General features: G+C 44.3%; 1 protein-coding gene across 3 annotated transcripts in view; it reads right to left on the bottom strand.

Moving 5' to 3' along the window:
• FAM149A (family with sequence similarity 149 member A) overlaps positions 1-26,841 on the bottom strand; it is a 65,601-nt gene that overhangs the window by 10,239 nt on the left and 28,521 nt on the right. For all 3 annotated transcript variants that reach the window (XM_080659373.1, XM_080659372.1, XM_080659374.1), the window contains exons 4-13: positions 24,135-24,277; positions 19,705-19,830; positions 18,612-18,782; positions 16,250-16,440; positions 14,642-14,796; positions 9,947-10,050; positions 8,845-9,054; positions 2,597-2,717; positions 1,281-1,409; positions 306-384 (exon numbers count right to left, since the gene is read on the bottom strand). In XM_080659373.1, coding sequence (XP_080515499.1) covers positions 306-384; positions 1,281-1,409; positions 2,597-2,717; positions 8,845-9,054; positions 9,947-10,050; positions 14,642-14,796; positions 16,250-16,440; positions 18,612-18,782; positions 19,705-19,830; positions 24,135-24,277 — 1,429 coding nt within the window. The remainder of the gene's footprint in view (positions 1-305; positions 385-1,280; positions 1,410-2,596; positions 2,718-8,844; positions 9,055-9,946; positions 10,051-14,641; positions 14,797-16,249; positions 16,441-18,611; positions 18,783-19,704; positions 19,831-24,134; positions 24,278-26,841) is intronic.

Below are 26,841 nucleotides of genomic sequence, written 5' to 3'. Positions count from 1 at the left end.
GGAGGCACTAATTTCCCAGAGGACTCACAGGCCATCCTCTTCCCTTTTTTTTTTTTTTTTTTTTTGAGGGTGAGATCTTAAGTTGATTAAAAAGCATTTGGGCATTTTCCTCTACAACTACAGCTTGCCTTTGCAGTTTTGCTCTTTATAGAGATTTCTGAGGTCTGGTTGTAGACCACAAACCCTTGGTATTTCCTCTGACGGGGTCCACCACAGTCCCATCCAGGTAGCAATCTTCAACTTCTTTTCCAAAACGTACAATTCCACACATTACATCATTTTATTTATACATGGAGAGCACTGACCTGTCAGCAAACCTTGACCCGCCCAGGTGTGACCAGCAAACTCCATCAGAGTCAATGAACCTTTTCGAGGGGTGTCTGACTGTCAGAAGAAAAATAAAATGAGGGATGAGTTTTATTGTTTCAGATACTTTTTTCCTTGTTTGACATTTAGTCAAAAGTATCTATTTTTTACATTCAACATTATTTTGTATAGATTTCAGGTGTACAGCATAGTGGTTAGATAATCATATACCTTACAAAGTGTTTCCCTGATATTTCCAGTACCCACCTGGCACCATCAACAGATGTTACACTATTATTGACTGTATTCCCGATGCAGTACTCACAACCCCATGACTATTCTGTATCTACCAACCTGTTTACTTCTCCATCCCCCCTCCACTCTAGCAACCATCAATCTGTTCTCTGTACCTATGGGCCTGTTTCTATTTTGTTTATTTATTTTGTTCTTTCGATTCCACATATAAGTGAAATTATATGGTACTTGTTTATCTCTGATTTATGTCCATGCTGTCACAAATGGTAAAATTTCATGACTAATATTCCATTGAATGTATGTATGTGTATGTGGCACAAATTCTTTATCCACTTGTCTACTGATGGGCACTTGGGCTGGATAGTTTTTTAAATGTGTTTTTATTGTTTTTAGAGAGACAGGACGGGAGAGGGAGAGAAACACTGATCAGCTGCCTCCTGCACATCCCTTACTGGGGATTGAGCCCAGGCATGTGCCCCGACCTGGAATTGAACCAGTGACCTTTTGGTACATGGGACAAGACTCAATCAACTGGGTCACACCGGCCAGGCATGGATTGGATATTTTTAAAAACCAAAGTATAGTTAACGCAATGCAGTATACAGGTCATGCATATGGAAATGGACACTCAAAACCTGTATGATCCTATTAGCCAATGTCACTCAAAAATTTTAATTAAAGCAAAAATAAAAACCAAGTATAGTTAACAGAGAACCTACCCGGAACGTATGCGTTGTGCTGGGCCTTGAAAACTGTTCCACAGTCAGAGATCTTTCTCTAAGAGGTGATCGTTCTACACTATCAGGTATTGCACTTAAAACACGGTTTTGTGCATGCCTTCCCCTGCACTAAATGAGAGATAATATGTTATTGTTTAAATAAAATTCAAACCTTAAAAAAAAAAATCTATATATGCTTCACTCCTTTAGTCATTCATTTATTCACTTATTTGAAAACGTATTTATATGTTGTTAAGCATAAGAGCTCTTCATAAGCATAAATAGAAAATATTTTAATTATAGAATTGCGTTATTCAGCCTAATAAAATAGTAGTGTCTTAATTGGCAAATATGGGTTAAAAACCTTTCTACATCAAATTCTTAGTATTAAACTATAATAAAGATGTAGTACTGCAGTTGTGAAGCATCGGACTTTTTTTAAGGTGATATTTGCCTTCTTTTGTGATTTCACGCTCAGCCTCAATATTCTGAGATGAAATACTGAAGCGTTGCCACTCTGAGCTCCTGGGAATGGGCCATGGCTGTGCTCAGGGAGGCACGGGGGACGCAGGAGAGAACACTGCCTCGGCGTTTGCTCTCTCCCTGAGCCTTACGGTGCCACCACCAGGGTGCTTCTGTGTTCTGTAAAACAGACACCCGCTCCCTGTATCACAGCGGAGCGTGTGGTCAGTATGACATATGGTTTTGCCTCGTACCGGCAGCATAGCTTCCCCGGACCTTTCCCAATCGCAGGGCTGAGCTGAGCTTGGCTGAAGAAGGGATTGCCTCTGCATTGCAGTAAACACAGGGAAGTTGGCGGGAAAAATGAGAGCGGGTAGAAATGGCAGGGGGATGTGACTGAGCGCCTCATTCATGCCAGCCATTATTTAACATCTTTACATTCACTGAATCCATGTCACCATTTTTTGAGGTAGCAATTATTATTGCCCTTGGATAGATGACAAAATTGGGGCCCAGAGAGATTCATTTATACCAAATCACAGAGACTGGGTGGCAGGATTCCAACACAGATCTGCCTGTCTCCTCGCCTCACCTTCATGCTATTTTCTGCATACCATCCTGAGCATCCGCTATTGCCCGACACCTAAACTCCCTCATTTAGGTTAAGCCATGTTTTTATTTCACAAAATAGTGAATGAACCCTCCTAGCCCCTGGAAATTCTCACAAACCATTAACTTTCAGGGAGCAGATTATGGGGACATTTTATGTTAATGATTTCTCTGCAAAGTACCAAGATTATAAGCTGTTTTTTGTTTGTTAATGGTGCACTTTAATATAATGGAATCTGTCTTACAGAGACAGGGCGAGATCCAGGAACTGCCACCTTCTGCTCGGCGGGCTCGGGGCCGATGGGGGGTAACCTGCTCCGTGCGGTGTGGACCGGTGGGGAGGACATGAGGTCCAGGCCAGTTTGCCTGTGAACACAACAACACGTAACTGAGTCAAGACAGGACACACCTTACACAGCTCCTGATGTGAGCTCTTCATCACAGCCTGCTTTCCAAGAGAAAAGATCCGAGTTCAGGAAGACAAATGTGGGGAGGGGCCTGGCACCAGCTAGCTCTGTCACCTTCTCCTTGCTCAGCAATCACCGTCAGCCTGATTGACCCAGTGACCAGCTATTCTAGCCACAGGGCGGAACAGAGAGGTAATGGAACATCTAGTTCTGACCCTTATGGAATTTACAAGTTATTGAAAACACATAAACAATTAGACTACAATGCAATGCAATTCATATGACAACATGTTATGGCACGTGGTTCTCAATATAAGCACTGTAGCAATTTAGGGAATAGAGTGATCAATAAAAGAACAAAATTAAGCCCAGCTGGCAGGGCTCAGTGGTTGAGCGTCAACCTATGAACCAGGAGGTCACGGTTCTATTCCCAGTCAGAGCATATGCCCAAGTTGTGGGCTGGATCCCTGTTATAATAATATTATGGGTCGCCCTAACTGGTTTGGCTTAGTGGATAGAGCGTTGGCCTACTGTACTCAAGGGTCCCAGGTTTGATTCCGGTCAAGGGCATGTACCTTGGTTGCGGGCACATCCCCAGTAGGGGGTGTGCAGGAGGCAGCTGATTGATGTTTCTCTCTCATCGATGTTTCTAACTCTCTCTCCCTCTCCCTTCCTCTCTGTAAAAAATCAATAAAATATATTTAAAAAAAATGTTATGGTCATAAGGAAACCCCTCTAATGTGTGAAATGATTATTGTGTGAAATGTTTGCTGTGTGGAGACCCCAATACTCTAACTTCCAAATTGGTGAACGCCCCATTATCTTGATGTGTAAAGGGCCCTTAGCCCTTACAGTGTACGCCCTGCTCCTAGCATAAGGCACACCGTCTGGCCCACCCTGATAAAGACACAGGTTGTTTACTACCGGCTATATAAGCATCGGACTTTCTTCAGTCGACGTCTCCTGCCTGATAGAGGAGGACTCCACGTCGCTCCGTGAGACGAGCCCCTGACTGACTGCTCTGCTGTGCGAGCCTGAACCAACTGCGGCCGTCCGTCTGTCTCCGTCTTCGACGTCCGTCTTTCGGTGTGCATCGCCGGGTGGCCTTTGCCGGAGCCTAGGACCCACTAGGAAGAGGTAAATAAACCCTGTGTGATTGCATACTAATTCTGTCTTATGTGTATCATGTGTTCCGGTTCGGCTCAGCTGAATAGACACTGAAGTACCAGGGGATAGGCCGTTATTGCTGACCGCTGGTCACCTGCGTATTTCCCACTAAGTCTAGACAGATAATCAATGAACTGGGACATCCCCAGTGGGGGGCGTGCAGGAGGCAATTTATCAATGATTATCTCTCATCATTGATGTTTCTATCTCTCTCTCTCCCTTTCCCTTCCTCTCTGAAATCAATAAAAATATATTTTTTAAAAGAAGAGCAAAATTAATTATAAATGTGCAGGGGCTAGATTCAGAAAACAACAAAACTTTATGACTCGTCATAAAAAATGGCGAGGCAAAATATGTTTTTTAATGGGCAAACCAAATATTGTAAAAATGTCAGTTATTCCTACATTTTCAATAAATTTAATGCTATGACGTCCAATGTGAAGCTTTAAAAAAAACTTTTGACAAGATTGTATAGTTATTTGTCAGCATAGGAGAGTAAATTTTCATAAAAAATAAGACTAATGATGATAGGAGGCTTTCCATAGCAGATATTAACAGTGAAAAATAAATTGCCTGGCTCATGCACAAGACTACAGATGGCTTTCTAGAAACAGATTACAATTCATCGATTCATGAATAATAAAGTTGTGAACTAAAATGGGACCATTTCTGACCTATCAAGTTTTGAAAGACACATACTACCCCCAGTTTTGCAGCTGAAGGAAAAAGATAGTCTCGTGTATTGTCAGGGAGCCTATCCACTGGTAGAACCATTCTGGGATGAACTTTGAAAAACCGTTCAAGGGCCTTAAAAATATCCACAACCTTTGACCTGGTGCCTTTAGCTCTAGGACTATATTGCCAGGAAGCAATTTGAAGACATCCTTATTTAGATTTACATAAAATGACACAGCACATTACAATAATGAACATATAGACAAAAATCTCAATAAAAAAGAAATAACAAATTCCACATACACACATGAATATATTCTAGTCATTAAAATTATGATTTTGAAAATATCTAATAATATGGAAAATATGAATAATGTTAAGTAAGAAAAGTATGTAAAAAGTACTACATTCTACCATAGTAAGATAATGTTAGTATTAGAAAATGAGACAAACATTGGTTTTTGACGGGACAAAAATAATCTCACTCTTTTAATGTGTAAATCACAGATATAAAAAAGGTACATGAACTGCACAGTATATTTTTGGAATATTAAAATCCAAAGGTTTGGGATGGTTGGAAATAGACTATAAAAGGGCCCTTGAGCATGGCAGTATTGGAAAACACATGTCTACAGAAAGGGAGGGGCCTGAAGTAGAAGGGAATGTACAGTTGACAGTGTCCGAACTCACTTCAATAGGAAATAGGAAAGGTTTTGATAGTGGAGCCCAGGCAGACTGGGAGGAAGAGGAGAGAACCAGTCTCGTGCTCTTGGCCCGGGCGTTGTTGAGAAATGGGTCCCAGGAAGCCACAATGAGAACGCAGGAGGGAGAAGGGTCCTGAAAGAATTAACAGGTCAGACCCACCTAGAGCTGGGAATTTCAGCTCCAAACTAGGCAAAGACAGACTGACCTGTGAAAAAGCTGGAAGAGGCACTATGACCCCATCTTGGAAGGGTCCAATTACTGGCTAAGCACTGGCCAGTGCTTCCACCTTCCACGCCCTGCAGGGGGACCTTTATTTTTTATTTTTTAAAAATATGTTTTTATTATTATTAGACTTAATAAATGAATTCGGCAATGTAGCAGGATACAAAATTAACGCCAAGAAATCCATGGCATTTCTATACACCAATAGTGAACTTACAGAAAGAGAGACTAAAAAAGCAATCCCATTTACCATCACACCAAAAAAATTAAGATTCCTAGGAATAAACTTAACTAAGGAGGTAAAAGACCTATACACGGAAAACTACAGGACACTGAAAAAAGAGATAGAGGAAGACATAAACAGATGGAAGAACATACCATGTTCATGGATTGGTAGAATCAACATCATCAAAATGTCCATACTACCCAAAGCAATCTATAGATTCAATGCAATCCCTATTAAAATACCAACGGCATATTTCACAGACCTAGAAAGAACTCTCCAAAAATTCATCTGGAATAAAAAAAGACCCAGAATAGCCACAGCAATCCTTTGAAAGAAGAACAAAGTAGGTGGGAACTCAATACCAGATTTCAAGCTGTATTACAAAGCCACTGTTCTCAAAACAGCCTGGTACTGGCACAAGAACAGATATATAGACCAATGGAATAGAATAGAGAACCCAGCCAAAACCGGTTTGGCTTGGTGGATAGAGCGTCAGCCTGCGGACTGAAAGGTCCCAGGTTCGATTCCCGGTCAAGGGCACGTAACTTGGTTGCGGGCACATCCCCAATAGGAGGTGTGCAAGAGGCAGCTGATCGATGTTTCTAACTCTCTATCCCTCTTCCTTCCTCTCTGTAAAAAATCAATAAAAATATAAAAAAAACCCCTGTAAGTGTATTTTTATTCTAAAAAAAAAAAAAAGAATACAGAACCCAGAAATCGACCCAAGCCACTATGCTCAATTAATATTCGACAAAGGAGGCATGAACACACAATTGAGTCAAGACAGTCTCTTCAATAAATGGTGTTGGGAAAATTGGACAGATACATGCAAAAAAAAAAAAAAATGAAACTAGACCACCTACTTACACCATACAAAAAAATAAACTCAAAATGGATAAAGAACTTAAACATAAGACGAGAAACCATAAAAATACTAGAGGAATCCACAGGCAGCAAAATTTCAGACATATGCTGAAGCAATTTCTTCACTGATACTGCTCCTAGGGCAATGGAAACTAAAGAGAAAATAAACAAATGGGACTACATCAAAATAAAAAGCTTTTGCACAGCAAAAGAAACCATCAACAAAACAACAAGAAAGCCCACTGCATGGGAGAACATATTTGCCAATGTTATCACTGATAAGGGTTAAATCTCCAACATTTACAGGGAACTCATACAATTTAACAAAAGGAAGATAAACAACCCAATCAAAAAATGGGCAACAGACCTAAATAGATACTTTTCAAAAGAAAACAGAAGGAAGCCAAGAGGCATATGAAAACATGCTCAAAGTCACTAATCGCCCAAGAGATGCCAATCAAAATGACAATGAGGTACCATCTCACACCTGTCAGAATGGCTATCATCAACAAACGACAAGTGCTGGCGAGGATGCTGAGAAAAAGGAACCCTAATGCACTGCTGGTGGGAATGCAGACTGGTGCAGCCACTGTGGAGAACAGTATGGAGTTTCCTAAAAAACTAAAAATGGAACTCCCATTTGACCCAGTGATCCCACTTCTAGGAATATATCCCAAGAAAATAGAAACACCAATTAGAAAGGATATATGTACCCCTCTGTTCATAGCAGCACAATTCACCAGAGCTAAGATTTGGACACAGCCTAAGTGCCCATCAGCTGATGAGTGGATTAAAAAACTGTGGTACATCTACACAATGGAATACTATGCTGTGGTAAAAAAAGAAGGAGTTCTTACCATTTGCAATAGCATGGATGGAACTGGAGAGCATTGTGCTAAGTGAAATAACCAAGTCAGAGAAAGATAAATATCACATGATCTCAGTAATTTATGGAATATAATGAACAACAGAAACTGATGATTGAAAACAGATCCAGAGACAGAGAAACATCAATCAGACCATCAAACCTCAGAGGGAAGGTAGGGGAGGGTGGGGTAAGGGGGAGAGATCAACCAAAATACTTGTATGCATGCATATAAGCCTAACCAATGGACACAGACAACAGGGGGGTGAGGGCATGAGTGGAGAGGATAGGGGGGGATGGGGGAATAAGGACACATATGTAACACCTTAATCAATAAAGAAATTTAACAATAATGTTTTTGTTGATTTTTAGAGGTAGAGGAAGGGAGAGAGAGAGCTATAAATATCGATGCATCAACAACGATCTTCTGCCTCCTTCACGCCTCTCCACTGGGGATCGGCCTGAAACAAGAGCATGTGCCCTGACTGGTAATCAAACCTGCGACCTCTTGGTATATGGGTCGATGCTCAACCACTGAGTCACACTGGCCAGGCGCAGGGGACCTTTAATAACTCCCTCTCTTGCTGCAGTGGCATGATGATCCAGGTAGTGTCCCCAAAGTGAGACAACACAATGGGTGTGCCAATCTATACTAATAAAAGAGTAATATGCAAATTAAACCGGGTCAAGCGGCCATCTTCCAGACGTCCAACTTCCTTCCAGACAAAGCCATGGTGGTGGGGGCTAAGGCAGAGAGGGCAGTAGGGGGCAAGATCAGGCCGGCAGGGGAAGGCAGTTGGGGGCGAGATCAGGCCGGAAGGGGAGGACAGTTGGGGGCAACCAGGCCGGCAGGGGAAGGCAGTTGAGGGCAAGATCAGGCTGGCAGGGTAGGGCAGTTGGGGGTGAGATCAGGCCAGCAGGAGAGGACAGTTGGGGGCAACCAGGCCGGCAGGGGGGGCAGTAGGGTGAGATCAGGCAGGCAGAGGTAGTTAGGGGCAATCAGGCAGGCAGTTGAATATCCCCCAAGGGGTCCCTGATTGGAGAGGGTGCAGGCTGGGTTTAGGGAACCCCCACACCCTGAGGGAACCCCCACACCCTGTGCATGAATTTCATGCACCGGGCCACTAGTAAGTTATAAATATAGCTAAGAACTGCTGTAAATACAGCTGAAACAAAATTCATGCCAAATATTCAAATGTTAAATATTCAATTCATGTCAATATTCAGATGCATAAACAACTTAGAAAAGTGTCCACATAAGTGTGACAGAGGATGCTTTCTCTAGAACAATCCATGAGCCCTAAGTGACAAGGGCCTCTGTCCTCTGTGACTTTGGTGTACCGTGAGAGAAGCAGGACTTACAGTCTTGTTCCCCTAAGCACCTCCTCACTGTCCACATTGGGGGTTTTCATTCTCTGTGAGTCCGAAGTGAGAGAAGGCAGCCGCCTGTGTATCGGTGTTTTCTTCCCAGGAGTCTGTAGTCGGCAGGAGTCTGATATTCGTCCCAGACGGTGGCGGGTCGCAGAAAGGGCACTAGCCCCCAGATTCAGTGATTTGTCCTCTTGTTCATTCCTGGGGAAGGGAAATCAAGTTAATTACTGGGATGCAAACTCTGTGAGAATAGGGAACATTTGCCCATGACCAGACACCATCAAGAACAGTGCCTGGCTCCTAGAACAGAGGTTGGCAAACTCATTAGTCAAAGGAGCCAAATATCGACGTACAACGATTGAAATTTCTTTGGAGAGCCAAATTTTTTAAACTTAAACTTCTTCTAACGCCACTTCTTCAAAATAGACTCGCCCAGGCCGTGGTATTTTGTGGAAGAGCCACACTCAAGGGGCCAAAGAGCTGCATGTGGCTCGTGAGCCGCAGTTTGCCGACCACTGTCCTAGAAGATACTTCTATTTGTTGAAAGGATAAACAGATTGTCATTTCCAATTCCGTTTCAATTTCAATGAAGAATCATCAATAGAGAGAAAAGATCTAAGTTTCTTATTCTTTATAATCAAACATTATAGCCCATAAGATTGAATTCACTACTGCATTCCCCCCTTTTTTGTTAATATATTTTTATTGATTTCAGAGAGGAAGGGAGATGGAGAGAGAGAGAAACATCAATGATGAGAGAGAATCATTGATCAACTGCCTTCTGTACCTTCCCTACTGGGGATCGAGCACACAACCCGGGCAATGTGCCCTGACTGGGAATCGAACCATCACCTCCTGGTTCATAGGTCGATGCTCAACCACTGCACCATGCTGTCTGGGCCCCTTTTTCTTATCTGCCCCAACCTAACAGTAACCCTTTTGTGGTCGATATATGAAGAGCATGTTTTTATCCTCACACACTGGCTGTGTCCTGCCCTGGGTGTGATTCTCACTCTCTCATGCCCTCCACAGTCCGGGTGTTCACGTGTGCGCAGCACAGGGAGGAGGCTGGGTGGTTATTTCTCATACGTACTGTGTCCTGTTGGCAAAATGGGTCGGTCTCAGCTGAAGCGGTTTTGCTTGAATTGTCATCACACCATTCAAATCACTATAAAAATTGTTGGAGAAGTGATGGATCTGAGAAAAGGAAAAACAGTAAAAGTTTAAAAGCATCCACAGCCATTGCCATCATGAATGCCTGCTAGGAATCCACAGGAAGCAACGGCACACTCAGACTGGCTGATTGGAGGAAAATTCAATGAAGGAACTAGAGTTTATAAAGAGGTGGGGAGCGAAATTAACAAGGAACAGCTTAATTCCCCCGGCAATTAACGCCCACACTTGGGCCTGGAGCGACAAGGGTTGCTGCCTGGAGAAATGCCACCAACACACTGTGACCTGGCAGCTGGGACAAAGGCAACACCACACCTCATTCTTCTCTCATCTCTGAGCTCCCACCGCGGACAGCTGCTGGGCCAGACAGCCAGGGAAGGCAGCCTCCAGGGCGCCCCAGGGGAGGCAGGTGCAGAGAGGACCAGGAGAGGCAGAGCAAACGTGTCCCAGCTCCTGACTGGTCAGCTTGCTCTGAACCTCTCCTCCCTTGCCCTTCACAGCTTCCCCCTCTGCTTCCTGGGAGCCGCATGAGGCCTGGAAAAATCCAAGCACCAGATCCAAAGGCTTAAATTTAAATCCCAGTTCTAACTGCTTCCTGGTTGGGGATCATGGGAAGATTTCTGTGGAGTTTTAATTTCCTGATCTCTAAATTGGGAATAATGACACTTACTTCATAGAATTATTATGGGAGTGAAATTAGACAACATTGGTGAAAGCATGAATTAAGGGCTCCATAATCAATTCTTTATTCCAGATCTTTAACATGTCCAACTAGGATTCAAAATAATGTTTAGACCTAAAGGAACAGGGTATCTGAGACTAGAATTCTATTCCGGGTCAAGAATAGACGTAGCAACCACAGTCACATTTTCCTCATGTTGGATAAATGTAAAAAGAAATGTTAGCGGGATAAATGAAGACCTGTTGCAATTACCCCTAGAATGCTTTGACTGTTTCAAAATGAGTTCTGTTAGTATTTCTTTGTACTTTTACCTGTGTTGTCCATGCATTTTTGTTCAGCATTTATCCAAAAAAGAACCTCAAAATAGACGTAGAACACATTTCTTAAAACTATTAAAAACCACAAAATATCTGTAAATAACTGCTTAGATATCATCAGGCAAAATAAATAAACTTGACAAATGGGGACATCTGCGGAATGCTCCTATTTCTCAAGTTTATTTCTTCTGCCTGATGTTTAAAGGTTCCATGTTGTTATCAACTGTTTGTTTCCATGTAATCCACTCCGCATATTTTATTATGCAAAGTGGGAAATGATGTTGAACCTGTCAGAGCAGTTTCAAGAGACCAAAACTTACAACAAGCCCATAGCAATTCCAACAAAAACAAGTAAGACTTATTTATTGTAAAGCCTGCACACTGGGGAATAAAGCAACCCTGTTAGATATTCCTGTCTCAAACCGCCACTCACCGCACTGCACGCCCTGTTCAGGCCTGTGTCCTTTCAATCTCACAAAGGCATTCTATGGACTTGCTCCTGTGCTAGGTGCCTATTTTTGCCTCTGCCTTCAGTGCCTCCCCCTCCTTTTCAGCTTACCAAGACGTGCCTATTGTTTAAGATTCAGTTAAGGTCTTACTCTACATCAAGCATGTCAAACTCAAAGGCTAACATGGGCCAAATAAACAAGTTTATGTGGGCCGCAAAAAAACAAAAGCTTCAATTTTCATAGAAACATAGGCTTATTTCGATAAAGACATGCTGAATACAAAGGGCTGAAATACATGAGTAACTGTTAACATAAAATAATAGAACATTTTAATAACAATTCATATTTTTTCTTAAACATTAACTTACCAGACACTGAATAACTGCACAAATTAATAAGTGTAACGCAAATAAACCTATTTTTCTTGTTCTCCGAAAGTGAAATATTTCCTGTTGCGCACACCAAACAAGTCAATAGAAGACTGAAGTCATGGCAATTGGCTGCTAAAATATCCGCTGCTAGTATTAGTGGAGAGAAATGGTGTGCCTGTGCATACGTAGCGTAAGGGAAATGAATGCAACACAATTACAGTAATTAGTCATTAGTGAATGTTGTAGTTCATTATTAATAATTGTATATAACAGGATATTGTAAAAATTAAGTTATGAAATTTTTATTAAAATGTTTCTTAGATACCGTTATATTGGCTGGGCCACAAAAATATTCGTTGTGGGCAGTGTGCGGCCTGCAGGCCATGAGTTTGACATGCTTGCTCTACTTTGTGAAGGGTATGCTGTTTTTTCTTTGAACCCTACATCATTTATGAGCTAAAGGACATATAACTATTATAACTAGAGGCCTGGTGCATGAAATTCGTGCATAGCCGGGGGGGGGGGGTCCCCTCAGCCCAGTCTGCAACCTTTCCAATCTGGGACCCCTCGGGCCTAACCCGGCAGTCGGACATCACTCTCACAATCCAGGACCACTGGCTCCTAACTGCTCACTTGCCTGCCTGCCTGATCGCCCCTAACTGCCCCTCCTGCTGGCCTGGTCACCCCCAACTGCCCCCCTGCCAATCTAGTTGCCCCCAACTGCCCCCCCCGCTGGCCTGGTCACCACTTACTGCCCCCCACTGCCAGCCTGATTGCCCCAACTGCCCCCCGTCGCAGGCCTGGTTGCCCCTAACTGCCCCCCCACCGGCCTGGCCACTCCTAACTGCCTTCCTGTGGGCCTGGTCACCCCACACAGCCTGTTGCTCAGTCGTTTGGTCGTCCCTCACTAAACCCACTGCTGGCCTGGTTGCCCCACGCAACCGGTTCGGTCATCCATTCAGTTGCGATGGTCGCTTAGGCTTTTATTATAGATGAAATGTAATCTATATATATAAAGGCTAAGTGACTGTGCGACTGGTAGCTATGACGAGCACTGACCACCAGGGGGCAAACACAACGCAGGAGCTGCTGAGCTGTGGTGACTTGGCAGTGGTGGTTCTCCAGTGATGTACCCTGGAACCAGAGAGGAGGGAGCCCGATTCCAGGGTGTGTCACCTGAGAACTGGCCTCTCGGAATCTGGGACCCCTTGGGGGATGTCGGAGAGCCAGTTTTGGCCTGATCCCTGCAGGTCAGGCCAAGGGACCCCACCTGCTGGAGGGACCCTGCTCACCTCACAGACGCCCTTCAAGCCATGGCGCTGCCGCAGGTGTGGCCGACCGGGGAGGGACCATGGGAGGTTGGCTACAGGGCATGTCCTGCCCCTCTCACCCAGTCTCCCACCTTCTAATTAATTTCCTTTCAATGTGCATGAATCCATGCACCAGGGTACTAGTATAACATAATATGATATGATATAATACATATAATTAGCATCTGATTACAATAATAAAACTAACACTTATTGAGTGCCTACTCTATGCCACACAATGTCTTGTCTCCTTTAATTCTCATAGATCCCACAGATAACAAAACCAGTTTTGAAGGAAAGGAGCTGATTCAAAATCACAAAGCTAATAAATAATGGTGTCAGGCTCCAAACTTGTAGTCTATACCCAAAGCTCAACCTCTCATTCACTCTACTACCTACTAGATTGCCTCATCTTGTGTGTGTGCATGTGCGTGTGGCATGGCTGGACTCCCGCCAACTAAATTATATGTAGCTTGAGACCAGGAACCCACTCAAATCCCTTTGCTCTGCTCCCCTCTACACAAGATGGGCTGTGCGAGACACAAAATCCCAACTCCTTAGTACTTCCGAAGGTCTCCCATGAAAGCTTCACTTTCCACTAAGTCTTTGAGTAAGAATGCAGTTCAGCAAAAATTTACTAAGATAGTTAGTTGCTAGGTTCTGTGTTAGTAACTGTCATATATTTACATGATATTGCCCTCACCACAATCCCTTGGACAACATATTACTATCCTCATTCTACAGATTAGGAACCTAAAGTTTAGAAAAGTTCAATCAACACGTCCAATATAATTCCCCCTACAGGTCTCTTGATTCCAAATGCTCTGGTCTTGCCACAATGCTTCTGCTGGTCCCAGTATCCATTCCTCTAACCCTAAGTCCAATCACTGTTCCCTAAACATGCCCCATCTTACATTCCTCCATGCCTTTGATGGGCCTGAAATGACCCATGCAGACTTCCTACTCCTTTATTCTCCTAAGACACATTGCTTTTGCACATCATCCACAGAATGTATTGCATCTGACTTGTTTTATGCTTTTTGTTTTACTAGGTCAGGGACTATGCTTTCCTCATCTCCATATCTCTTCAAAACACCTATTACAGTTCACTTCACACAAACTCAATAAATGTTGGATGAATCCAATGTATACTCACTGACTGATCCTTTTATCACTTTGATGGGAGGAGATGAGAACATTTGTAACCTGCAAATTGGCTAGAAATATGGGGCAAACATTTTTTCTCTTCAAAAATATGGAAACAGTGCTACAGCTCAAAGCTGATGGAAAGTTTCAAATCTGAGTGTCCCCACTCTATTAAAGAATATGGTAATTAAACTGCATGAAATAAGTATTTTAAAAATTAGTCTTATTAACAAACAGACCCGAATATCTTCATAATAAAGTTTAATAAAATAGTAATCTTGACAATCTAAAGCCAAAGGTATAAAAACTGAAAAAAGAGAGACTAGGGGGAAAGCATTACCTGGGGGGGATTAAGATGAGAAGCCAGGGAGATGCTTTGAGTTTCAGAACTTCTGGATGGGGGAATACTCATTAGATCAGTGTTAATACGGGAAATGAGTCCCTGCGGAGATTTAGCCTCAGTGACTTTCAATTTTTCTTTCTCTTTTCTTTTTCCTGTGTCAACAGAAAATACAATATTATTAATAATGTTATCTAATATAGGTACTTAAAATTTACTGTTTAAAGAAAATATTTGTTCTTGAGTTACCATGAGTTTGCTATGGTCTCGGACCTTGCTATAGAAAGCAGAGACCACATGGAGCAATTGGCTGACATGATACTTCTCCACACGTACATAATGAATGCCTATCATTTCAGTATTAGGCAGAAAAGTAGAGATTATATACTGAAGCAAGAAAAATTCTCAGAATTTTATAATATCGGAACTAATCCCTTTGGTTAGAAAAATAATAATATTTAAATTAGCATGATTATTACTCTATTGTACAAATTATTCACATAGCACTGTCCACCACTAACATTTCTATGACTAGAGGCCCAGTGCACGAAATTCTTGCACGGGGTGGGGGTGGGGAGGCCTCTCAGCCCGGCCTGTACCCTCTCACAATCCAGGACCCCTCGGGGGATGTTGACTGCCAGTTTAGGCCCGATTGCGGGCCTAAACCGGCAGTCGGACATCCCTCTCCCAATCTAGTATCGCTGGCACCTAACTGCTCACCTGCCTGCCTGCCTAATAGCCCCTAACCACTTCGTGCATCTGCCGGATTACCCCTAATTGCACTGCCTGCCTGCCTGCCTGATCGCCCCTAACCCACCTCTGCCTCGGCCCCCACCAGCATGGCTTAGTCCAGAAGGACATCAGTAATGACATCCAGAAGGTAGTTTGGCTGTCTGGTCTAATTAGCATATTATGCTTTAATTATTATAGATTTACTTCTGCTCAGTTTCAAGTAATTTAGAAAACATTTTATAAAGTCAAATGAAATGACTATTAAATAACCCATGTTTACATTTTACTTTGCAAATAACAATAAAAAGCCAATATCCCGTTATTAGAGATTAGTTAGGTAAGGTTTTTGTTTGATTTTTTTACCATAATACATTTTTAAAAATATGACCTCTAGCTTCTTTCTTGTGTATTTCTGTGAGTTTTCCCCCAGAGTCCATGTACTAGTATATCATTTTTACAACTCAAAAAGGGTAATGTCCTTTTTGAAGTAATTAAAGGTCACTTGTGAATGAAGGCAGAAAATGCCCGTCCCTCTCACCCCAAACATGCCCTACATATGGCCAGGCTGGGGTGGGGCACAATGCTGACAAACAAGGCCTCTTTTTCTTTCTTTCTTTTTTTCTTCAATATATTTTTATTGATTTCAAAGAGGAATGGAGAGGGAGAGAGAGATGGAAACATCAATGATGGAAGAGAATCATTGATGAGCTGCCTCCTGCCATGCCCCCTACTGGGGATTGAGCCTGCAACCAGGGCATGTACCCTTGACCAGAATCGACCCTTCAGCTGGCAGGCTGACGCTCTATCCACTGAGCCAAACCATCTAGGGTAAGGGTCTTTTTTTTCTTTTCATTAGGTCAAGTTCACCATAAGTACCTGTGAGTGTAATTTCCCAGTTTTTTCTAATCAGCTCTTCCAGCATTTCTACCACATTTGTCCAGATATGATCGAACACTTCTGCGGCCACAGCGTCTTTGATACAGTCATGAGGGGAAACGGGAGGAAGTCCATGCTTGTGCTGTATCCCACAGTGGTGAGCTGATTTCTGTTCAAGGTGTTCATCGTCACTAAGGACAAAATCCATTCTAATTACTAAAAGAATCAAGGGTTAAAGGTAAATAATGCTACCTATCTACCTAACATGCATTCATCGATGTATATTATACACATACTAGTGGCCCGGTGCATGAAATTCATGCACAAAGTGGGGGTTCCCTCAGCCCAGCCTGCACCCTCTCCAATCAGGGACCCCTTGGGGAATGTCTGACTGCTGGTTTAGGGCCTAGATTGCGACAGGGCTGTCTGGCAGTCGGACATCCCTCTCGCAATCTGGGACCGCTGGCTCCTAACTGCTCACTTGCCTGACTGCCTGATAGCCCCTAACCACTCTGCCTGCCTGCCTGATCACCTCTAACTGACTCTGTCTGCCTGCCTGATCACCCCTAACTTCCCTCCCCTGCCAGCCTGATCTCTCCCCCAACTGCCCTCCCCTGCTGGCCTGGTTGCCCCCAACTGCCCTCCCCTGCTGGCCTAATCTTGCCCCCCAACTGCCCTCCCCTGCCAGCCTTATCTCCCCCAACTGACCTTCCTCTGCTGGCCAATTTGTTTCTGATTGGTCAGTTTCTATGCCAGTCAGCATCAAAAGGTCTACCTCCGCCCTGACCGGTTTGGCTCAGTGGATAGAGCGTCGGCCTGTGGACTGAAGGTCCCGGGTTAGATTCCGGTCAAGGGCATGTACCTTGGTTGCGGGCACATCCCCAGTGGGGGGTGTGCAAGAGGCAGCTGATCGATGTTTCTCTCTCATCGATGTTTCTAACTCTCTGTCCCTCTCCCTTCCTCTCTGTAAAAAATTAATAAAATATATTAAAAAAAAAAAAAAAAAAAAAGCTCTACCTCCTAGGCAGCCATTGGCTCCTCACAGTTGACCCAGATTTGGTTCTGATTGGTCAGTTTCTATGCCAGTCAGTGTCAAAATCTCTGCCTCCTAGGCAACTATTGGCTCCTCACAATTCACCCAGAATTGGTTCTGATTGGTCAGTTTCTATGCCAGTCAGCGACAAAATCTCTCTGCCTCGTAGGCAGCCATTGGCTCCTCACAGTTGACCCAGATTTGGTTCTCATTGGTCAGTTTCTATGCCAGTCATCGTCAAAAGCTCCGCCTCCTAGGCAGCCATTGGTTCCTCACACTTCACCCAGATTTGGTTCTGATTGGTCAGTTTCTATGCCAGTCAGCATCTCTGGGCCTATCAATGGAGCCTGATCAGAAAGGCAGAGCTAATCAGCAGCCATAGTGGAGGACTGGAGAGAAATAAAGTCGTGGCTGCTGGCCAGACTGGGAAAGAAAGAGAGAGGCAAATGCTGATCAAAAGCTGCCACAGAGGCAACAGATTAGTCCCTGCTTCTCTCTTCAGGCCTCTCTCTGGCCCTGATTTTCAACCCCCTCAGCAGTCAGTTCTGGGGCACCATGCCTGCCACAGAAGGCGCTGACTGCAGGACTGACTTCCGGTTGGTCGAACCTCGGTTGTTACTGGTTGTTATGACCCAGGGTTTTTATATATTAGTATAAATAAACATCACATTCTTTTTTTAAAACAGTGCATATTTTTTAATGTACCTATTTTCCATCACAAGGCAAATTTTTATTATATAATATGTGTAGCTTTTGTTTAGGAACCAAATATGCATTTAGTGCTGAAACTGGACCGTCCCCTTTGCCCTCTGTGCAGCCAGGTATAGGATACCAGGAGCTCCTGGGCACCAAGTCATGTTCACCATTGTGCTAAACACAGCTCTTGTTTTTTATCTGTACCATATTGTCAAAAACAGCCTGGCTTGCATGGCTTAGTGGTTGAGCGCCTACTTGTGAACCTGGAGGTCATGGTTCAATTCCTGGTCAGGGCACATGCCTGGGTTGCAGGCTTGATCCCCAGTGTGGGGCATGCAGGAGGCGGCCAATCAATGATTCTCTCCCATCATTGCTGTTTCTATCTCTCTCTCCCTCTCCCCTCTTCTCTGAAATCAATAAAAATATATTTAAAAAAAGAAAAGAAAGGGAACCAGTCTTCTAGCATAGACATTTCCTGCCAGGAACCTGAAAGCTTTTGAGAGCACAATACTCTCCAAAGGATGGAAAATCTTTTGGAAAGTGAAATATACACCGAATGAGCATGTAATCAAACTAAATAACAAATTAATATTATTAAATCATTAAGTCAGTGCCAAATAAAATTCCACTCACTCTTCTTTTCTGTCGAAAGCGAAATATTCTTCAATTTTTCCATCCACATCGTAGACCTCTTCCTGCAGGGATGAACATGCCGCTAGGTCGGCCACCTCTGCGCTGTCGGGACCTGGCAGGGCCTGGGCTGCAAGTGCTGCTGGGAGTATTTGAGAGCCAGAGATGCACAACCTACGGAGAAAGCAGATTCTCCATGGGAGCTTGTAGAACGTCAAGAATACAATGTGTGCATGATTATGGTAGGTCTTTAAATTATCCAGAGAGCACAGAGTCCCAAATTTAAAAGTCACTAAATATTACACTTAACAAAAGTCATATCCTTAGAAGCAACATTTTTAATATGGGCATCATTAAACATTTTAAGGGCTTCTTGGAAGTCTAAATTATTCTATAAATTTGCATCCTCTTTGCTACAATGAAAGTATGTCATGGCACCGTCCCAAGTATGTGTGACTGGCATGGAGGCATTCATTGAAATCTATTAGTGAGCAAAAGAAAATGGCTGGAACTGTAGTTCTTCTGCTGCTACTGCCTTAGGGCTTAGGATCCAGTAGCTTTGATTTTGTTTCTAGCTCACCTTTCAGAGATTCTTTGAAACAAAGGTTGAAAAGTTAACTTCCTTGGCCAGCTGGTGTTGCTCAGTGGTTGAGCGTCGACCTATGAACTAAGAGGTCACAGTTCGATTCCTGGTCAGGGCACATGCCCAAGTTGTGGGCTCAGTCTCCAAGGTGGGGTGTGCAGGAAGCAGCTGATCAATGACTCTCTCATCATTGATGGTTCTATCTCTCTCTCCCTCTCCATTCCTCTCTGAAATCAATAAAAATATATTTTAACTCCCTTGATATCGGTATTACACACATACACACACACACACACACACACACACACAAACATACACATACATTGTCGTCGTCGTCATCATCATCATCTGGAATCAGAAGCATCTTATAATAATAATGCTCTGTACCTGCCCTTCAGTGAAATATAAACTTGCAAAGTGGTGGAGCCGAGGCTCACGGCTGAGACAGCCATGAAAAAGTATAACTAAAATGCCATTAAAACTACCTTTTGGAAGCAGTTTGTAGGAACTTACTGCCTGATGTTGCTGCTGCGTTGACGGGCATCCGGGAAAGATTCGTGACCTGCAGAGCGAGGCTCGCTGCCCTGGAAGTGGCGGACCCCTTCATCGGTTGGCAGGATGACCTGTCTTCCCAATACTCTGCAAGGTTGAAAAAAAGAGAAAACCATTAATATTTTTATTGGAAAAGGTAAAATGTTTTGCAACTTTAAAAGTGATATAAAATACTATCTGAAGCAATAAGGAACATATTGGTACATGGGAAGTATCCTGGCATCACTGAAAACCACAGGCTTTAAGGGAGAGGCCAGACTGTTCTTGCCACTGGCAGACTTGAGGCCAAGTTCTCAGGCGTCTAGGCCATTGACTCAACTTGTTTGATTGTGTAGGCAAGACAGAATGATACCAGTCACCTAGAGATAAAGGCTATGAGATCCTTACATCTCGGGCACCAGTTTTCAACCATTTTCCTCTCATGGCACACGTAAACTAATTACTAAAATTCTGCGGCACATCAAAAAATACATGTATTTTTTGCCACAAGAATTTTTAAAACATGTCATACCTGCCTGTTTAGCCAGGGGCACTGACTTCTTTTCCCTTAGATTGTCAAATAAAAAAAAGACAATAACCAGCACAACAATAGCCATCGCTTGTGAATGATTCAAAATTACACTTATTGGAAACCAAGATGGCGGCATAGGTAAACACCTAAACTGCTGCCTCGCACAACAATTTCAAAACTACAACTAAAAGACAGAACGGACACCATCCAGAACCGCAGGAAAGCTGACTGAGTGAAAATTCTACAACTAGAAGGAAGGAGAAAAGCTCACAGAGAATTGGAGGTACGGCAAAGGGTCTTTGTGCGCGCAGAGAGGAAGGGCGGCGGAGAGCCTGGCTGGCTTTCTCTGGCGGAAGGGGGAAGGGAGCCCCCGACCGCATTGAACCCCAGTTCTGACTGCACTGAACACCTATTCCGGGCGAGCCCCTGGGGACCCACGCTCTTGTGGGGGGAGTCTGGACTCTCGGGCGGAGACTCGGGAGCCGGGGAAGGCGGAAGACTGAAAGTCCGCTCGCGCCAGTGCGCACAAAGGCTGCGGGAGGCTGCCACAGGCTTTCCCTAGCGGAAGGGAGTGAGAGGCTCCTGACGGCACAAAACCCCAGTTCTGACTGAAGTGATCCCCAGTTCTGACTGCAGTGAACCCCAGTTCCAGGCGAGCCCCCGGGGACCCACGCTCTTCTGGGGGGAGTCTGGACTCTCGGGCGGAGACTCGGGAGCCGGGGAAGGCGGAAGACTGAAAGTCCGCTCGCGCCAGTGCGCACAAAGGCTGCGGGAGGCTGCCACAGGCTTTCCCTAGCGGAAGGGAGTGAGAGGCTCCTGACGGCACAAAACCCCAGTTCTGACTGAAGTGAGCCCCAGTTCTGACTGCAGTGAACCCCAGTTCCAGGCGAGCCCCCGGGGACCCACGCTCTTGTGGGGGGAGTCTGGACTCTCGGGCGGAGACTCGGGAGCCGGGGAAGGCGGAAGACTGAAAGTCCGCTCGCGCCAGTGTGCACAAAGGCTGCGGAGGCTGCCACAGGCTTTCCCTAGCAGAAGGGAGTCAGAGGCTCCTGACGGCACTGAACACCAGTTCTGACTGAAGTGAGCCCCAGTTCTGACTGCAGTGAACCCCAGTTCCAGGCGAGCCCCCGGAGACCCACGCTCTTGTGGGGGGAGTCTGGACTCTCGGGCGGAGAATCGGGAGCCGGGAAGGCAGAGGACTGAAGGCACACACGTGCTAGCAAGGGCAAGGCTGACGGGAAGCCAAGACTGAGACTCCACCCCATCCAAGCTGAGCACAGAGGCTATTGCAATTTGGCAAGTCTAATCCTATAAGGCTGTCTCCAGCACCGGACTTCTCCCAGCATAGACACAGCTGATCCTTACAGCCAACTGGCCTGGAGGTCAATTCTTCCCAGTGATACCAACAACAATAAAGACTTAATTACAACAAGGCTGTACACACAGTCCACAAAGGGGTGCACCAAGAGTGTCCACCTCAGGTTAACTGGGGAGGCAGACCCACTGGGCCAAATTGGAAACCTAGCACACAAATCTACCAACTCAGGGAAGCAGTGAAAATGCGGCGTCTAAGAATCAGATCACAAACGAAAGAAATGGAGGAAAACAAACGACTGGATATAGAATTCAAAACCACGGTTATAAGGCTTTTTAAGAATATCCTAGAAAAGGCCGATAAATATAACGAGACCCTCGAAGAGACGAAAAAGGACCAACTAGAAATTAAACATACACTGACTGAAATAAAAAATATTATACAGAGACCCAAAAACAGACAAGAGGAACACAAAAATCAAGTCAAAGAATTGAAATACAAAGAAGCAAAAAACACTCAACCGAAAAAGCAAAAAGCAAAAAAAAAAATCCAAAAAGTTGAAGATAATGTAAGAAGACTCTGGGACAACTTCAAGCGTACCAACATCAGAATTATGGGGGTGCCAGAAGAAGAGAGAGAGCAAAATACTGAAAACCTATTTGAAGAAATAATGACCGAAAACTTCCCCCACCTGGTGAAAGAAATAGACTTACAAGTCCAGGAAGCCCACAGAACCCCAAACAAAAGGAATCCAAAGAGGACTACACCAAGACACATCATAATTAAAATGCCAAGAGCAAAAGACAAAGAGAGAATATTAAAAGCAGCAAGAGAAAAACAGTTAGTTACCTACAGGGGAGCACCCATACGACTGTCAGCTGACTTTTCAACGGAAACTATGCAGGCCAGACGGGAGTGGCAAGAAATTTTCAATGTGATGAATAGCAAGAACCTACAACCAAGATTACTCTACCCAGCAAAGCTATCATTCAGAATTGAAGGGCAGATAAAGAGTTTCACAGACAAGAAAAAGCTAAAGGAGTTCATCACCACCAAACCAGTATTATATGAAATGCTGAAAGGTATTCTTAAAGAAGAGGAAGAAGAAAAAAGGAAAGATAAAAATTATGAACAACAAATACATATCTATCAACAAGTGAACCTAAAAATCAAGTGAACTAAAAACCTGAGGAACAGAATAATCTGGTGAATACAATAGAATCAGGGCCATAGAAAGGGAGTGGACTGATAATTCTCAGGGGGAAAGGGGTATGGGGGGGGTTCATAAAGAGACTGGACAAAAATCATACACCTATGGATGAGGACAGTGGGGGGTAGGTAAGGGCAGAAGGTGGGGTGGGAAATGGCTGGAGGGGAACTATGGGGGAAAAAAGGAGAAATAATTGTAATAATCTGAATAAAGATTTATTTAAAAAAAAAATAAAAAATAAAAAAATAAAAAATAAAAAAAAAAAAAAAAAAAAAAAAAAAAAAAAAAACCAAATTACACTTATTTTTATTGTCATACCAGCAAAAAATATATGTTTGGTGTGCCACAGAATTTTAGTAATTAGTAATTAGTTTCCCATGAGAGGGAAAAGTTTGGAAATACTGATCGAGGGTAATGCAAGCACACAGAAGTTCTCTATAAATGTTAACTAAATCTACAGAATGAATAGAAATCTATAAATATGTAGACTTGGCTTATGTTCCTTGCAATTTCTTCTTCTAACCCCCGCTCCTTCATTTTTTATCTTAACTATGTGAGTTAACAGAGACAGGAGCATGTCTGAGCTCCTGACACATTGGTAGGCTCCCCAGGCCTAGAAAAGTCAGCACCCACAAGTAATAGCTAAGGGACCTATTGCATTCTCTGAGGCGGGAGGCTTACAGAGGACTAAAAAGAAAAGATAAAAACCTACCTAGTCAAGAATTTTTTAAAGGTACCTGGTGGATGTCACCAGAAGACCTACTAATATTGTATGAATATTCTCATTTACCTCCCCAGGCACAATACAGAGGACCTTCGGAGAACCTATACAGATTGCCCCCTAAGTAGTTTGGCTGAGTTATTGAAAGAAGAAAAAACTTCCCTTTATATCCAATCTATAGTCTCCATCTTTGATATAAAAACAACAAGTGATCCTTCCTACATAAGGAATCTTTGTGCAATGGTAAGGTTCATCTATCTAATCATTCAGCAAATAATTACTTTGTCCCTGCTTCACCCCCAAGCTGTGCCCTACTTTCAGTCCTGAGGACACACACGTGTTGCTCACATACTAGTGAACATGGAGGTAAAGGGTGACCTACCATCTTGCATTTGTTCTCAGGAAGAGCTAACTGTGCTTCTCAGAAATTAAAATGAACATGAGTATAGGGATGTCTCAGTAGTTGCCCAGCCGCCGTCCCCAAAAATGCAATATCTCAGTAAAGGGCACGTGTTCTGGATACATATTTTGACCAGGCAAGTGTTTCAGTCAAAATGTACTCATTGTGTTAAACAAGTCCGGAGTGGGCGGCTCCAAACCCCACTGTGGTGAATTACTATGAACGACCCCCTACCTCAGATGGATGGATCGTCTCGCCCACTCGCTGCATTCAGCCATGAGGTTCTGGGTCTGTGGGCTCACTTTCCCTTCGAATAACATTTCCTCGACCTCCCAGAATAACTGCTGTACTTTCTGTGCACTGGCTTTGTCAAACTCCTAAAACAGAAATGCACATTTGGTTACAAGACTAAAAGTTGTAGCCGAAACTGGTTTGGCTCAGTGGATAGAGCGTCGGCCTGCGGACTGAAGGGTCCCGGGTTCAATTCCGGTCGAGGGCATGTACCTTGGTTGCGGGCACATCCCCAGTGGGAGGTGTGCAGGAGGCAGCTGATTGATGTTTCTCTCTCATCGATGTTTCTAGCTCTCTATCCCTCTCCCTTCCTCTCTGTAAAATATCAATAAAATATATTAAAAAAAAAAAAAGACTAAAAGTTGTAGACATAATGGCTTCATAATCCATGATGCTAAAATATGTAAAGCACCCATTATGACAAGATAGAAATAAGTGGATTTTGTGGTCAGACACACCAGTGCTGCAATTTTCAGTCTTCTGATAAATTGCATCCCACTCTGGCCCACTGTTTTTGTAACTATTAAGTAGAGGTCATCTACTACATGAGTTATGAGACATATTTGAGATTTTACATAGATACAGTGATAGGTATAGGTATACATAAGGACACAGATCTTAATACAGATACTTACACATACACACACCTATATATATACTAGAGGCCCGGTGCATGAAATTCATGCACTGGGGGAGGTGTCCCTCGGCCCAGCCTGCACCCTCTCCAATCTGGGACCCCTCAGGAGATGTCCAACTCCCGGTTTAGGCCCAATCCCATACCGGCCGTGGGACATCACTCTCACAATCTGGGACTGCTGGCTCCCAACCGTTTGCCTGCTTGAAAGCCTGATCACCCCCTAACCACTCCCCTGCCAGCCTGATCAACACCTAACTGCTCCCCTACCAGCCCGATCGCCCCCAATTGCCTTCCCCTGCTGGCCTGGTAACTCCCAACTGCCCTCCCCTGCCGGCCTGGTCCCCCCTAACTGCCCTCCCCTGCCGGCCATCTTGTGGCAGCCATCTTTGATCACATGGAGGTAGCCATCTTTGACCACATGGGGGTGGCCATCTTGTACAAGGGTGTGAGGGTCAATTTGCATATTATTTCTTTATTATATAGGATATATACTAGAGGCCCAGTGCATGGATTCTTGCACCAGTGGAGTCCCTTAGCCTGGCCTGCGCCCTCTCACAATCCGGGACCCCTCAGGGGATGTTGAACTGCCTGTGGGGATCGGGCCGAAACTGGCAGTCTGACATCCCCTGAGGGATGTAGTAGTGCACCAAGTGGCAGGCAGCCAGGGAGGAGCCCAAGGCCACCAACCCCACTTATCCCGACCCCACTGCATCTGCTTCCGCCTCCGCTAGGTAGCGCTGCGGCGTAGGTGGGAGAGGCTCGAGCCGCTGCAGCTGCGCTCACCAGCCATGAGCCCAGTGTCTTGCGCCCGTCAGCTGAGCGGTGCTCCTGCTGTGGAGCACACTGACCACCAAGGACCAGCTCCTGCATTGAGCATCTGCCTTCTGGCCGTCAGTGCGCATCATAACAACCAGTCAAACAGTTGACTGGTCAAATGGTTGACTGGTCACTTAGGGTTTTATATATATAGATAAACACAAACATGTATAAATATGCAGAGATATGTCTCTCATATGGTTGGGTGAGACCACATCTATGCACATCTGCAAAGTTCAAACTATTTCTTCTCTGATGATACCACTGAAAAGAAAAACAGCTTTTATAGAAAGGGCCATTCACATTTTTTCAATCAATGAAAAAAAATCTTGAGGCATTATTATTAGGGTATTAATTTTTCCAGTCTGACCTAAAGAGGTTCTTGGACTGTGGCTACAGTGAAATGTGGATAAGAAAACCTTTCAATTAAACCAAGATGGCGGCATAGGTAAACACCTGAAATTGCTGCCTTGCACAACCACTTCAAAACTACAACTAAAAGACAAAACGGACGTCATCCAGAATCACAGGAAGGCTGGCTGAGTGGAAATTATACAACTAGAAGGAAAGAGAAAAGCACACTGAGACTCAGAGGAGGTGCGGAAGTAAAGTAGAGAGGTACAGAGACACGCGCATGGAAAGGGCTGGCAACTGAGGACGCGGCTGTCTTTTTCAATCAGGAGAGAGATACAAGCTCCCGACTGCTCTGAACTCCAGTTCCAGGCAAGACTCTGGGGACCCAGACTCACATGGGGAGAAACTGATTGTCTGGCATCGGGCGGAACTGAAGGGCGGCTCTCTCTCAGGGGAACACTGAGACCCGGGGCATCTTAGTGCAGGGCTGAGGATCAGCCATAGCTGTTTGCTCCACCCTGAGACCCCGCCCCACCCAAGCTGTGCGTAGAGGCTTTTGCATATGAATGACCTGGCCCTTTGCAACCTAAAATTACCTAACAAACTGCAGCTGGGTCAAAGAGCCCCAGAGCCAAGAAAAGAAGGCCCAAGGCCCCACAGCAGCTTGCATTGCTTCACAGCTGGGCCTCATCTGGGCACCTCCAAATCCCAAACAAAGAAAAGGAATCTGCAGATCTCTCCGTAGCTCCTGCTGGGTGGCCTCAGGCAGAGGCTAAATTTGCACCTCCTTGGATCTCCCAGTGGTCAGAATGGGACCATCCAGATTACAACTCCTCAGATCCA

This window comes from Plecotus auritus (genome assembly GCF_963455305.1).
Source record: "Plecotus auritus genome assembly, chromosome: 3".
NCBI lineage: Eukaryota > Metazoa > Chordata > Mammalia > Chiroptera > Vespertilionidae > Plecotus > Plecotus auritus.
This window is presented reverse-complemented; position numbering and strand designations above follow the sequence as displayed.